This window comes from Zeugodacus cucurbitae, chromosome 2 (genome assembly GCF_028554725.1).
Source record: "Zeugodacus cucurbitae isolate PBARC_wt_2022May chromosome 2, idZeuCucr1.2, whole genome shotgun sequence".
Classification (NCBI taxonomy): Eukaryota; Metazoa; Arthropoda; class Insecta; order Diptera; family Tephritidae; genus Zeugodacus; species Zeugodacus cucurbitae.
The window spans coordinates 44,266,921-44,280,308 of NC_071667.1; the positions used below are offsets into that span (position 1 = coordinate 44,266,921).

The following is a 13,388-nucleotide window of genomic DNA, read 5'->3' on the forward strand; positions in this document are numbered from 1 at the left end:
TTTTTGAGTACAGCCAAAACTGTCGGGTTAGGAAACTTATGTAACTAACGGAAGTGCGTTATCACACAAATAGTTACATGTATTTGGAATTACGCATAAATATGTACGTACTTAAAAAATGTGTATAAATTCAAATAAAAATAATATATCAGTGTGCTGCAACGTCAATACCGCAAAATTTCATAAATATCAAAAATATTTGGGGGCATGCTCCCATCAAAGTCATTATTGTGTTTTATACTGTTAGCAAACAGCTTTGAATGCCTTATGCACTTTGCTCAGTTCAAAACTTTATATTATATATATCGCTTAATAGCTATAAACTATTCCCTGTTATTTGGTATTTCCCTTTACAATGCAATCAACTTGGTAGTACATTGCTGCTCCGCCCATAGCTCCTGCAATTGTGCACGACTACTTTGCCGTTCCGATGACGGCGTGCTGTCAGCTGAAGTGCTCGTTGGTGACAATACACCTGTCTGCAGAGAAACGAATAAGCGAATAATTATTTGTAAGGTTGTTTGAATAGTTGAATAAGCCCACCAACCTTTGAGGCAATCTTACGTGGATCCAAATTCAATCCAATGTTTTGCATACCTTTGGCCAATTTCGACAAGGGACTAACCGCCATCGTACGAGATAACGGGCTTGCCAATTGCTTTAACTTACTAGAATCGGCCGTGATATTACCCAATGGTAGGTTGAGATCTTTGGCCGCTCCACTGTGATACGAAATCAAATGAGTGTTGCAAATTGTAAACTTTATTTTAAATTTTAATTTTAATTTTGACGACTTCTTTATAAGCTAAATACAATTATGTATATTTGTACATAATGTTTGTGTTATTACTATATACTAAGGGGAAGGCAGTAAATGAGGGTCTTACAACGCATGCCAAAAGCCAAATATTTGAGTACTTAATTTAGTTACCTCCTTAATAAGCTAAGCATAAATCAGTTATTTTAACTATTTCATTTCATTTTATATGTAATTTGAGCAATAAATTATCGCTTATAAGTGAATATATAAATATATTTATCAGCATAACTATGTTGTATACATTTTTTAATTAACAATACAAATCAAAAATTAATATTAACTATAAATTTAGCTACGAAATGTATTGTCTTAATACAAGAGGCAACAAATGGTAATACACATTTTAGCCGTATATCAAAATAAATAAAAAGGGACTGAGAGTCTCCAACTAGCCATCAACAGTGAAAATACTCATGCTCATCAACAATAAAATACCGACCTGGCACGTTGCGCTGCAGTCTGCTCCTCTATTTCAGATTGCACACAAATTTGCGGATTTGGCGTTATAGGTCGCACAGGTTGTGCATTCTCCAGCAATCCCGTCGGCATGGTAACGTGATCGGTTACCGACGATATCGAAATGGTGTTCACATCTTCACTATTTTTTGCCATGCTATCCCGCTGCACTAAACGATCCAAGTTGTCGTCGGACACTGTGGACTGTTCGCCATCATGTGCATTTCCCATTACAATGCCAACTGAGGGCAAAAAATCGTTTTCATTGAAACCCGACTTCCCAGCAGCAACCTTATTAGGTGTGGCGAGCGCAAAATCTACATCCGAATCCAGTTCGGGTTCATAAATACTGCTGTCGTTCTCATCGGTGTCTGTACTACTATGAGAATTGCGCTGTGCACGTCCCAGCGAAAACGTGGCTTTCTCCGCTTCCTCTGCATGTTCGATTGACGTTTGGGACTGACGCATAACCTGTGGATTGATTTTGGCTATTTCGTTTGACTGTTTCTGTATGTTGTTGTCGGTGTTGGCATTTCTGTTTTTATTCGGATTAAGTGACTGTCCCAATTTGGAAAATTGACCTGCAACATTGGAGATTGCCTTTGAGCTGATTTGCACGAGTTGGGATTCGGAGAGATTGCGCGGCATACCCTAAGATAAGCAGATAATGTAACGGTTGGCAAAAATAAATGTAATGATATCTTACCTTTGGTACTTCTAACATGGGATTTCTACTTTTGCGACGCTGCAAAACACCTCCAGTGATTAAACGCACATCTGACTTGCCGATATTATCAAGGGCAATGCGGATCATATCAACAATGGACATAAGGGATTCTGTAAATATAGTATGAAAATATGATCTATTATCAAGAATCTATATGCCGGATATTCGGCACCCTCACCCATAACTTCTTCCTGTGTTTTGATAACGTAAACCATATTATTAAAGAATCGTATATTGGCAGAACGAAACATGTGGAAATAGCCGTCCACTCCATCCACAGTATAGTTGAGCCTCAAACAGAGCAAAGCTGGTGCAGAGCCTTGAAACAATTTGGTTTGCTGATACATGCCCAACTCTATTAGCGTTATATTCTGTAATTGGACTTTTTCGAAACGGACAATCTTATCCAAACATGAGTCATATTCGGCCACAATATAGCAATCATCGGTGAGCAACAGCACAGTATCGACATCCGTTTCATTTAGATCACCAGTACTGCATAATAACCAATATTACAATAGCTGGTAATAATTTTCCAGCAATTTGTACTTACGTTGGATCAGCGTCGATCAGACCCCACGAACCCACAGGATATTGTGCTGAACCGAGCAGTAGACGACGGCAATCATCTACAAGTAACTTGGCTTGCTCTGCACCCTCTAGAGCGTCGGTTTCGTCAGGCACTGACTGACCTCCCAAAGCATTCAATGACTCGGCGGAAACTTGATTTCCGAGCATGAGATCGATGGTGGCTTGACGATAAGAATCTTTAAAACGCGCGAGATAATAACTGAAATTCAACCACAAGAAAAGAAGCAATACACAAATGAGTGAGGTGATTGAAAAGGTATACATACAGAAATCAGTATAAAATTATATTTAAAGCTCATGCAATCAAATGGTAATGTTGTGCATAGTTAATATACAAATAAGAAAATGTATAGGCAATTCAATTATAAAAAGTAAGAAAGGGTTTAAAACAAAATAAATGAAATTGAAAACAATAATACCTTTTCAAATGATAGAAGAAATACAACGGAAACGATAGGAGCAACAAAGTTAACTAAATAACTAGATTTCGACTTCGTTCTTGGCTTGGGGGGTGCGGCGCACCTTGCGTTTATGATATTTTCCAGAAAATGCAATTCCGGACCGAGCACACCGGCGTGATAGTATCCGCGTATTGGCGCCGGTGCAGACGGGCAGAGAATGCATAATATGGTCTTCATAACTTCATCCTCATTCAGTTGATCGGCTTCGACCAGCTTGCCTTGCATTAAATCAATTATACATTGCCGGAAGGAATCAGCGAAATTTTGAATGAAGAAACTACGAAGAACGAATTTGGAAAGGTGACATTAAGAAATGTTGGTTTCAATTGTATTTTGATGTATTGTTTTACAGTTAGTAAGGGCATAAATATATTGCAAAAATAGCGCTAACAGTTAATGGAGAATCAATTGGAATACCATATATTATATGAAACATATGATGTAGAAAAAATAAAACAATTGCAACAACATTGTGTTCGAGTTGACAAAAGGCAAGTAGCTTAAATTATAAAAAAAATCTAAGTTCTTCGTAACACGAATAATTATGCTTTACTGACAACTTCAAATGAATTGCTTAAAATATATATATAACTAACCGATTCGCCGAATTCATACCGTCCTTCATCATGCCACTTATTTTCCGTTCTCCGGTGCGCGTATAATCCCCCTAAAGGTAAATAATAATATAAATTATTGCCAAAATGCCAGTATTAATGTTTAATTCAGTACCTTAAGCGCATTTGTGCCCGCATATTGTCGGCTAATTATATCACCATTGTTGGCCCAAAGTATCATAAATGGCGATTTTAGTTGTTCCGGTATCGGTGTATATGGTGGCGATAACCCCAACTTGACCAGCTGCGATTCCAGCACAGCCTTGCCTATTGCCGTCTCTACAACATTTGTGCGGTCCAAACAATCCATACAATTAACACGAAATACTGATTTTTGATTACAAATAACACCACGCTGATCACGCCAATGAAAGCCCATAGCTCCTGCTTCGGGAGCAAGCGCTTCGACAAGCGCTGAAACATTTTCAAAACGCATGCCACGACTGTAAACGAGAGTAAATAATTATACCTGGATAAGCCATAACAATCGTGATACGCACCAGTAATCGTGAAAATCAAAAGTTACATATGTTAAACGATCGTTATTGTATTTTACGATATGCTTTGCATAAGTGTCCCCAATCAATTTCTCCTTGCCGCTCTGCTCAACCAAATTGACAATGCAAACGCCATCGTATAGCGATATTTCTTTGGTAAAGTGCAGTTCGAATGCCTCCTGCGTTTCTTGTTCACCTTCAAAAGGATGCGAAAATAAAGTAAACAGACCAGAAGATAGAATTCACCACTTACCCCTATCCAAACGTGGCGGTGGCCTGTACTTATAGCCTGGCTGACTCCAAAAGATGGGTACTGAGCCACGTACCTGTGTGAATGACAAATGATGGTGACGAAAAGATAGTATTTGCTCCGTTTCGACATAATTAGCGCAATTACCCTGCTCGTCCACGCCACGTCGCTTATATCTATAAAAGTGCACAAAAAGCGATTCAATCATAAATAATGCAAATGAGCATTAATACATCAACACTTACCTAGTGCCAGCGCGATATCGTGACCTGCGCGATACCAGCGCCAATGTAAAGCATTCATTACCTATCACGCAAGGTTCCACTTGCACGAATCCTTGTATAATCGGCAATACCCATGTATTGTCCTAGGAAATTATTTAATATTTATAACAGCTATAATCGCATGTGTTTGAAAATTTACTTTGAACTTCATTATGTCAGCAATCATATGCATATTCCAAAAGAAACGTTCATCATATTGTTGCCTTTGTTCACCGCCAGCACCCTGTCGCTGCAAATTATTAGTAATGTCGCTGTCCAAACTAAAGTAGAAACTATCGGTATCATCAAATATCTTGTGCAACTCCTCCGTGATACGCTTTACAATACGCGATGGGTCGCGTATACCCACAGAAGACTTCATCTGATTAGACGCCAAAGCAGCAGCTTGTTGAGTGGTATTCTTAATAGTGTTGCCGGCATTTTTTACAGCACCCCATGTTTTGTTCATCAGCTGCGCTCCTTCAAAAAGCTTCGTTTTCGTGTTGGAGGTGCTGGTGTTGTTGGTGCTGCCTGAAGCGGAAGTATTCGATGATGGTCGGTGTGTGGGCGTGCTATTAGCGCTTCTGCATTGAAATACAAGTGTTTAATAAACGAATTGAACATTTGATTGTTTTCGTGCTCACCTAGAGTGCCTTGTGCATGATGTCAATACTGTGTCGGGTTCATCGGCGCTTAAAATGCAGATCGATTTAATTTTATACACTAAACTCGGTGCATAAAGTACGCCGACGGGAGTTGCCTCTTTGACTATCACCAAATGCGGTTCGTAGACGTTTGGTAAACTGATAACGCCCACAATACCATGTGTAATACCAATACACTCAATATCATCCACTGAGGATAAGTCCCAACCTAAAAATATAGTAAATAGAAATTAAGTTAAAATACAAAATGCTCTGGAGTTCTGTCAACAACCAAATTTAACATCTAAAGTAATTAAATTAAACATGAATAAAATATTAAGAAAATTTATATTGACCAACTGAAACCTATAACAAACAAAACTCAGTGGGCGTATATGCAATATTCAAACGGTGTTAACAAAATATAATTCTGCTGTAATTACTCATGTTTGTGTTTGTTAATAACGAAATAATTGTTGACACAGAATTATTGTTGCTTGATTTCGTATTATTGACAAAGGCGGCAAAAATGATTGATCAAATTGAACGAATAAATTAAGGAATTCCGATAACTATAGCATACTGATAAAATAATATATATATATTTATATATATTTGTAAATGAAAGTACTTAAGCAACTACTCAAGAGTTACACTATTACTTTGCCAGTAACCTGTCCTAAATGGATCAAGGATAAAATAAACAGCAATGTCAGTGTAAGCTCCAAAGCACGTACTCTCTTACATAAGAGCACACTAAATGCACATGTCACAAGAAAAACTAGTAGCTTTAACTGTGAATATAACAGAAAATATAACTATATATTAGAAATTACAGTTTGTTTCAACTATTATACTTATACTCTTACGTATAAATATAAAAATACCTACATACACTATCGGACAAAATAAAGTGCAAACATGCTTATCATAATTTGGTATTTAGCTTTAAGTTTAAAGCAATTAGCAGGAACTCTGGTATACTTATTTATATTATCTTACACGTAATTTTTTTAGAAGAATCGACATTGAAGTTTAAGAAAAAACGGACGTAAACGGATGTGCTGTGAGTTCTCCAAGAGACTGCAGCCGAAAAATATTTCACCCACAGCCAAGCCAGGATGTAGGCCTCTCATTGCCTGACATTGATTTTCATCGCCAGGAGTTTAGAACTTGTTACAATTGACTGAAAGAGCTCTATTAAAATATATTAAAGGAAAACCTTTTCGAAAAAAGCTGATGAAATGGCACAATGATCACAAGCCCAAGAGCAGGATAGCACAGACATTTTTTATTGAAATTGCGATTGATTCCTTGGACTTGCCCACTCAAACTCTCATTTCAAATCTAATAAAGCATCTTTGGACTATTTTGAGGCGCGGGTTAACAGAAACACTTTCTGTTAACACATTGCCTTCCTACACGAAAATTCATGAGGAGCCACGTCGCACGAAAACGTGAAACAAGGATTTTTCGACATTCAACTTTTTTGGCATTTTAATAAAATAAAATAATTTTATAGAATAAAAAAAAAAGCAAAATAAAACTGGAAAGAATAAAAACTGCGAGGGACATTTTCGTACCATTTGATCAGTGCCACGTCACACAAAATCGCTAAAATAAGAAAAGCTTTAAACCCGGGAACAGTAAACAAATTAAATATATTCCCGATTTACACCAGTTTATAAGAAAAAACGTGCTTGGCTCCCGGGGAAGGTTTTCGTCAAAACCGCTTGGCAGGCAATGTGTGTGTTTTTTTGTTAAAAGATACAACTAAAATGGCGAAAAAGTCCAAATGATACATTAAAAAACTTAACCGCCAGTATGACAAAAAGTTTGGCAGAGGTCATCAAAAATAAAAGAGGAAATTCCAACTCATAATAAACATTTTTGTTTGAACATTTAATGAAATCAAGAACAATTTCTATATATGGGCATTTCTGCCAGAAGGTCTACCACAGACAAAATATTAAACATTATTAGAATTACAAAGTTTTTGCATATTTTCATAGGATAATATTTAAATTTATTTATATTAAATTAATTTTAAATTAATTCATAACCAATTACGAGATATACGAAAGCCAAGTCGCGTAGGAGCTGCTTTTCTCATTTCGAATTTTCTACTACATTTGTTTTTTCGTCAAAATTGTTAAAGAAACATATCATGTATTTATTTTTGCTTTGTGTAAAACCTTTATAAGGGTACAAAGAGCAAAATAAAATGCATAAGAAAGCATGCGATTGCAAACAACTGTAAGTTTTTGCTCTCTTATTATCCTATATTTTAATGTCCCGTGCGACATCAAAAAACAACACTTGTTCCCACTGCATCGCAAATAGATTTTGGCGAAAATTATAGGCTTACAAATCAAAATATGATCATTTCATTTCATAATATCATAATATCATTTTAACAAGGTTGTCAGGAGAAAATCGTTTGCTTTTAAAAGTGACAAGTTAACGCATGACATTTTATTTTCTTGATAAATCTCTTAACTAGCATTAAGAAATCCTTTAGTTGCTTTTCTAAAATATTTATTTTTTTTAAGGTAACTGCTCTCAGTTTAAAATCAAATTTATATTATCAAGCCTGGTTGATTTTATAAAATAATTAAAATACTCTTCATTAGAATAGAATTTTTTTGCAAGGAGACGTCGATGGAGTGGGAGCAGTTACCAAAAGGAAAGTCTAACAGATAACGAAATCCAAAAATTGTTATACCCGAGGACAGCATTTCTCTGAAAAAAACTATATTTCACATTCATAATACTATTTTCATTTCATACTATAGAATTTTTGTTGTGTTTTTCGTTGGAAAATAAACAAATAAATACATTTACTACTTTTTTAAGCCATTTTATTGGACTTGTTGTTAAATAATTCCGTATTATAAATCAGCATAATATTATGATGGAAAAAAAATGTCCCGTGCGAATGTGGTAAATATTTAATTAAAAAAAAATATAAATTACAACGCTCTACAATCAAAAACATTTGAATATTGCCTCACAATTCGCTGAAATCGCCGTTTGAATCGTTATTTCCAAAAACGACTTCCATTTTTTCTCCCGTGCGAATGCCTTCGTTTTTTGCAATTATCTTGAAAATGAAAACCGTTCCAAAATCAACCTTAACACTAAATGTAGAGCTAATGAAGAGCTATTTAAAAATCCTACTGTCAAAATTAAAAAAACATTTTAGTTCATATTTTTTTTTTTAGTTGAAAGGTGTACGATTGTCACGTTCGACATGGCGGAAATGCCCATATAATAATATTATTAAAAAAAAATATATCAATCATACAATCAAAAAAAATATTGGTTTTTTACTTTTCCATTTTAGTGAAAACATAGATAATAAATTAACTGATAACCATGATATAGAACATTCATTTCAACTAGTAGGTACCCTGTTTTAAATCATTTTCTATTTCCATTACAAATGTATCATTTATTCTTAAGTGCCCAATATGTACTCTATATACTCGAATTAACAACATTTGAAGGTGAATAAACTTGTTTCTGCAACAGTTGCCAAATCAGAGTTCAATTTGTTGATATGGGCGTATGGCTCAAATTAGAAGTCTAAGTACTTTAACGTCGTGTAAATCGTATGAACAGAAATCGTATTTGTATTATTTTTCATTTAATTAACAATATGCTTCAAAGCTTCGCTGTAAAAAAAAAATTTTAAGGATATGAGTAATGGGCAATCTGTATATAAAAATATTTTCCAATATACAAACAATTTAGCATTTGAGATTGAAAATGTATCCTATATTATACGCGTTGTGCAAGCGCTCATATCAAATCGTACATTAAGTTCTGTACTGATGCAGTTTATTAATGGGGATACCCCTAGCAAATGTATGTATAATCGAGCTTGCCTTCGGGTGTGTGTATTAATCAATGAAAAAATCATTGATGCGTAATCAAGAAAAAGATGAAAAAAAGCTTATTACGCTTCAAACAAACCAAATTTATTAATACATTTTTTATCGTGTTATTTATTAAAATTTCTTTATTATACTTGATATTCCTACCTGCTTTAATTGTAAACTCAGAAGTTTTACGATGCCACCACAAACTCTTTTCGCGTTTTACGAAAATGTAAAAATTATCGGTTTGAAAAACTTCCATTTTAACAGCACAATATTCTTACTACACTATTTGTAGTTAAATAACCAATTATTTTCACTTATATTCACCCAACAGCTTCATCTGATTCCGATTTTTCTAAACGCAGACCGACCAGAATGATTAATAGTGATTAAATCTCGCGAATGACTGAAAAGTAAAATTTGATAAACATGGAAGGGAAATAGTAAACAAAAGACAGCAATTCATGTGTCAAAAGGCTCAGCTGTTCGGTGTTGCCATCTTTATAATGTAAATTCGCTTTAATAAAGGCAAAATTGCAGCATTATTAAATCATACAAATTCTTGAAAATATGGTGATGAAAGCCAAATTACAATGAAAACATAGATTTTATAATTAGTTATAATAAGGCTACGTCCAAAAACTTAATTAGTTTCTTCAGAGTAATCATTTTAATTCAATTGAAATAAGTATGTGCATTATTGGGCACGATTTTAATTACTGGGGCGCCAAGATTTGAGACTATTTTTATGTTAATTAGCCCAAAATAAACACTTTTTGAGGAATACAATTTTTCAATATCTCACACCGTTTACGAGTTATCAAGCGTTGAAGTTATGTGTTAACAGCAGCCGATGTGAGCACTTATGCATTGATGCATGTGTTATGTGATTGATTTCAAAAAAATAACCCTAGTCGAGCCAACACCGCGGGTTGTCAAAGATGAGGAACTGACAAGTTCTTTCGCGTAGAACTACTTTCGGCATTGGCGGTCTTAGGCCGCGCTTCAAAAGATTAACCCTGGTCGAACCATCACCGGCGGTCATCATAGAGGTGGAAATTTAAAGTTCTTTCGCGTGGAACTACTTTCTGCATTGGCGGGCTTCGGCCGCGCTTCCAAAAAATAATTGCTATTATCCGATATTCATGTTTGAATATCTCGCGAACAGTGCAAGATATAAATTTTTTTATTTGTTAAAAATTGTTTATTTTGTTGATGAAAAACGCTCAAAAATTAATCAGATGTTTTATAAATTCAATTTATTTAGAATAATTTTACGAATGAAATATATATATACCTTTCTATATTAATTGCAAATATCTCCTTAATAGTCTACGAATGGAAAGTATGCCTTCTGATGAAGAATTTTTATTCGTTATCAAATAATTTCTAATTCTCACGGTGATCGTGTATGCAGTACGAAGAAGAGCGATACATCAATCAGCTGATTTGCTCAAAACAACTGAATAGAAGTGCTTATTTCACATAAGTTATGGCGTTTAATAATTTAAAAAAAATAAATGCTTTACTAAAAGCTTCAAATTCTCGCTGTGTGTTAAGTGCTTTTCAGCAAATACATAATGGTCAACAATATAAGAAATATTACGAAGGCAACAATAATCAGCGGTCAAAAAGCAGGCCAAAACCAATTTTTGATTCAAAATTCTTGCCGATAGCCGCAGTTTCAACAATAACAGCTTACTTAGTTTATAACCAAAAGGATTATCTTATACCACAAGTGTCAGCTTTCACATCTTCGCCACTTTCAGGACGACGAAAACAATATAATTTCCTTGCTGATGTGGTACATACATGTGCACCATCCGTAGTATATATCGAGATTAAAGATATGCGCCAATTTGATTACTATACTGGGAAACCAGTCACTGCGTCAAATGGATCAGGATTTATAATCGAATCCAATGGCCTCATACTAACCAATGCACATGTAGTTATAAATAAGCCTCATACAATGGTACAAGTAAGACTAAACGATGGTCGCACATTCCCTGGCATAGTAGAAGATATAGACCAAACATCCGATTTGGCTACGGTGCGTATTCAGTGCAAAGATTTACCCGTAATGACTCTCGGGGAAAGTTCTACATTGCGTTCAGGGGAATGGGTTGTAGCACTTGGCAGCCCATTAGCTCTAAGCAACACAGTAACAGCTGGCGTTGTCAGTTCAACGCAACGTCCTTCGCAAGAGCTTGGACTGAAAAATCGTGATATTAATTATATACAAACCGATGCCGCCATTACTTTCGGAAATTCGGGAGGGCCTTTAGTAAACTTAGATGGTGAAGCTATAGGTGTAAATTCAATGAAAGTAACTGCGGGTATTAGTTTTGCCATACCAATCGACTATGTCAAACTTTTTCTAAAACGAGCCGAAGAGCGTCGCAGACAAGGTGTCAGCAAAATGGATTACCCCGCTAAACGTTATATGGGAATAACAATGCTTACTCTAACGCCCGATATACTTTTCGAACTAAAGAATCGCACACAGAATGTGCCAAGTGATTTAACTCATGGTGTTCTGGTATGGAAAGTAATAATTGGATCGCCGGCACATACGTGAGTAATCATTCAAGTAAGTACTTCAATTCTTAACTGTTTCCTATTTCAGTGGCGGACTTTATCCGGGAGATATAGTCACGAAAATAAATGATAAAGATATTAAGAATTCATCAGATGTTTATGAGGCTTTAGCTTTAAAAACAAAGTCGTTAGATATAACGATTTTCCGTGGCTTGAAGAGGATGACTGTAAAAATTGTACCCGAAGACCCTTAAAATAGTTTTAATACCAATTTTTATACTGTTGTCCTTCAATACAAACGAATTTCTTATGGTTCAACAGCACTGCCCAAAAAGCTGGAAACTAAAAAATGCCGCAATTATTTATATATCCACATATTTATATAGAAAATAATTTTATTTTAAGCTGTCAATATGTTCAAGAATGAAAGCAAAAACATAATAAAGGAAGATACAGAAGGTGTTATAAGTTAAAAACCCTTATCTGAATGATCGGTATGTCAATATAATATTTGTTGGTGTTAAACAAAATTTGAAATTAATTGAAAGAGAAAAATACTAAAGTATAATTTATTAGATCGTAATTATATGTACATATTATGTTTATTTTTATTTTTCATAAAAATACATAAATTTTAAACTCTTAAGATTATAAATTTTATTCATGATAACAAACGGGGGAAGTGAAATCAACATGTGAGTTGTGTATGGACTAATATCATGTACTCAATGACTTTATTCTTTATCTTTGAATTCAAAACATCTGTTAATCAGCTCAGCCAACCCAGATCAATATATGAACATACGTATGTACTTATATACATATGTATGTATCATATTAAAATTTTTATATTTAATAATCATTAAACTTTTCACTTTTTACTGACATTTGCGATAAAAGAAAAGGACGAAGTACAATAAAAAAAGAATGTATGAATATATTTCATCTAAGTTTTACATTCAATAATTATTTTCATCCAACTTTATTATACTCTCGCAACAGGTTGCAAAGAGAGTATAATAGTTTTGTTCACATTACGGTTTTTGTAAGTCCTAAAACTAAAGGAGTTAGATATAGGGTTATATATACCAAAGTTATCATGATGACGAGTAGAGTTGAAATCTGACCGTCTCGTCGTCTGTCAACCAAACTTCCTTGAGTCGTTTCTTTTCTGCACTTCCTTATACAGTCTAAAAATGGAGGAATTCAGATTACAACCTACCATACAAAGGTTATGTTAAAAACTACTAAAAATGTTTTAATTAAGTAAGGAAAAGCGTCAGAAACCTTAAATTCTATGGTAAAGATGGTGCAGAAGGGCTGCAGTCAAATTTCAATACTAAAAAATTTCAGTTGGCTCCGCTCACTTATGGGTCAAAACCCATATCTCAGAAACTCCCCGACCATTGTGAATGAAATTTGGTTCGTAACATTTCCTTGGCATCCCAATGCTATAATATGAAAAATTTGAGAAATCGGTTCATAACCATGTCTACCCTCCTTATAACACAATTTTGAAGCCCATCTGATTCGTTCATTTTGCAATATACATATAAATCTAGCACCAGTAAAGATATCGGAACAAAACGTGCGTTTCTAGTGTGACATCACCCATCTTAAATACAATATTACATTTCAAG

The 13,388-nt window shown here is 34.7% G+C and overlaps 2 protein-coding genes across 5 annotated transcripts; one reads left to right on the plus strand and one right to left on the minus strand.

Moving 5' to 3' along the window:
• Positions 1 to 321: 321 nt before the first annotated feature.
• Positions 322 to 9,637, minus strand: LOC105219443 (phosphatidylinositide phosphatase SAC2). Of its 4 annotated transcripts, XM_011195578.3 has the most exons (15): positions 9,370 to 9,635; positions 5,324 to 5,552; positions 4,840 to 5,263; positions 4,662 to 4,783; positions 4,420 to 4,592; positions 4,170 to 4,362; positions 3,785 to 4,112; positions 3,652 to 3,722; positions 3,117 to 3,332; positions 2,557 to 2,793; positions 2,182 to 2,498; positions 1,983 to 2,113; positions 1,260 to 1,927; positions 548 to 722; positions 322 to 479 (listed from the first exon to the last, which is right to left on the minus strand). In XM_011195578.3, exons 1-15 carry the CDS (start codon positions 9,464 to 9,466, stop codon positions 351 to 353), a joined length of 3,510 nt encoding a protein of 1,169 aa, XP_011193880.2. In that variant the 5' UTR covers positions 9,467 to 9,635; the 3' UTR covers positions 322 to 350. The 4 variants fall into 4 exon arrangements, with proteins under 4 accessions (XP_011193880.2, XP_011193878.2, XP_054087337.1 ...); XM_011195576.3 differs by lacking the exon at positions 3,117 to 3,332 and having other exon boundaries at positions 9,370 to 9,634; XM_054231362.1 differs by lacking the exons at positions 3,117 to 3,332; positions 9,370 to 9,635 and adding an exon at positions 5,767 to 5,785.
• Positions 9,638 to 10,631: 994 nt separating this feature from the next.
• On the plus strand, positions 10,632 to 12,394 carry LOC105219442 (serine protease HTRA2, mitochondrial). Its single transcript, XM_011195574.3, has 2 exons — positions 10,632 to 11,784; positions 11,837 to 12,394. The coding sequence occupies exons 1-2, from the start codon at positions 10,700 to 10,702 to the stop codon at positions 12,000 to 12,002; spliced, it is 1,251 nt and encodes a 416-aa protein (XP_011193876.2). The 5' UTR covers positions 10,632 to 10,699; the 3' UTR covers positions 12,003 to 12,394.
• Positions 12,395 to 13,388: the final 994 nt, after the last annotated feature.

Excerpts from the sequence above, each read along its gene's own strand:
- LOC105219443 (XM_011195578.3), bottom strand. The coding sequence starts at position 9,466 with ATGGAAGTTTTTCAAACCGATAATTTTTACATTTTCGTAAAACGCGAA. Across the intron at positions 4,113-4,169 it reads TTTGATTTTCACGATTACTG|TCGTGGCATGCGTTTTGAAA; the intron begins GTGCGTATCACG and ends TCTCGTTTACAG. Across the intron at positions 3,333-3,651 it reads GGTATGAATTCGGCGAATCG|TTTCTTCATTCAAAATTTCG; the intron begins GTTAGTTATATA and ends CGTTCTTCGTAG.
- LOC105219442 (XM_011195574.3), top strand. The coding sequence starts at position 10,700 with ATGGCGTTTAATAATTTAAAAAAAATAAATGCTTTACTAAAAGCTTCA. Across the intron at positions 11,785-11,836 it reads ATTGGATCGCCGGCACATAC|TGGCGGACTTTATCCGGGAG; the intron begins GTGAGTAATCAT and ends TTCCTATTTCAG.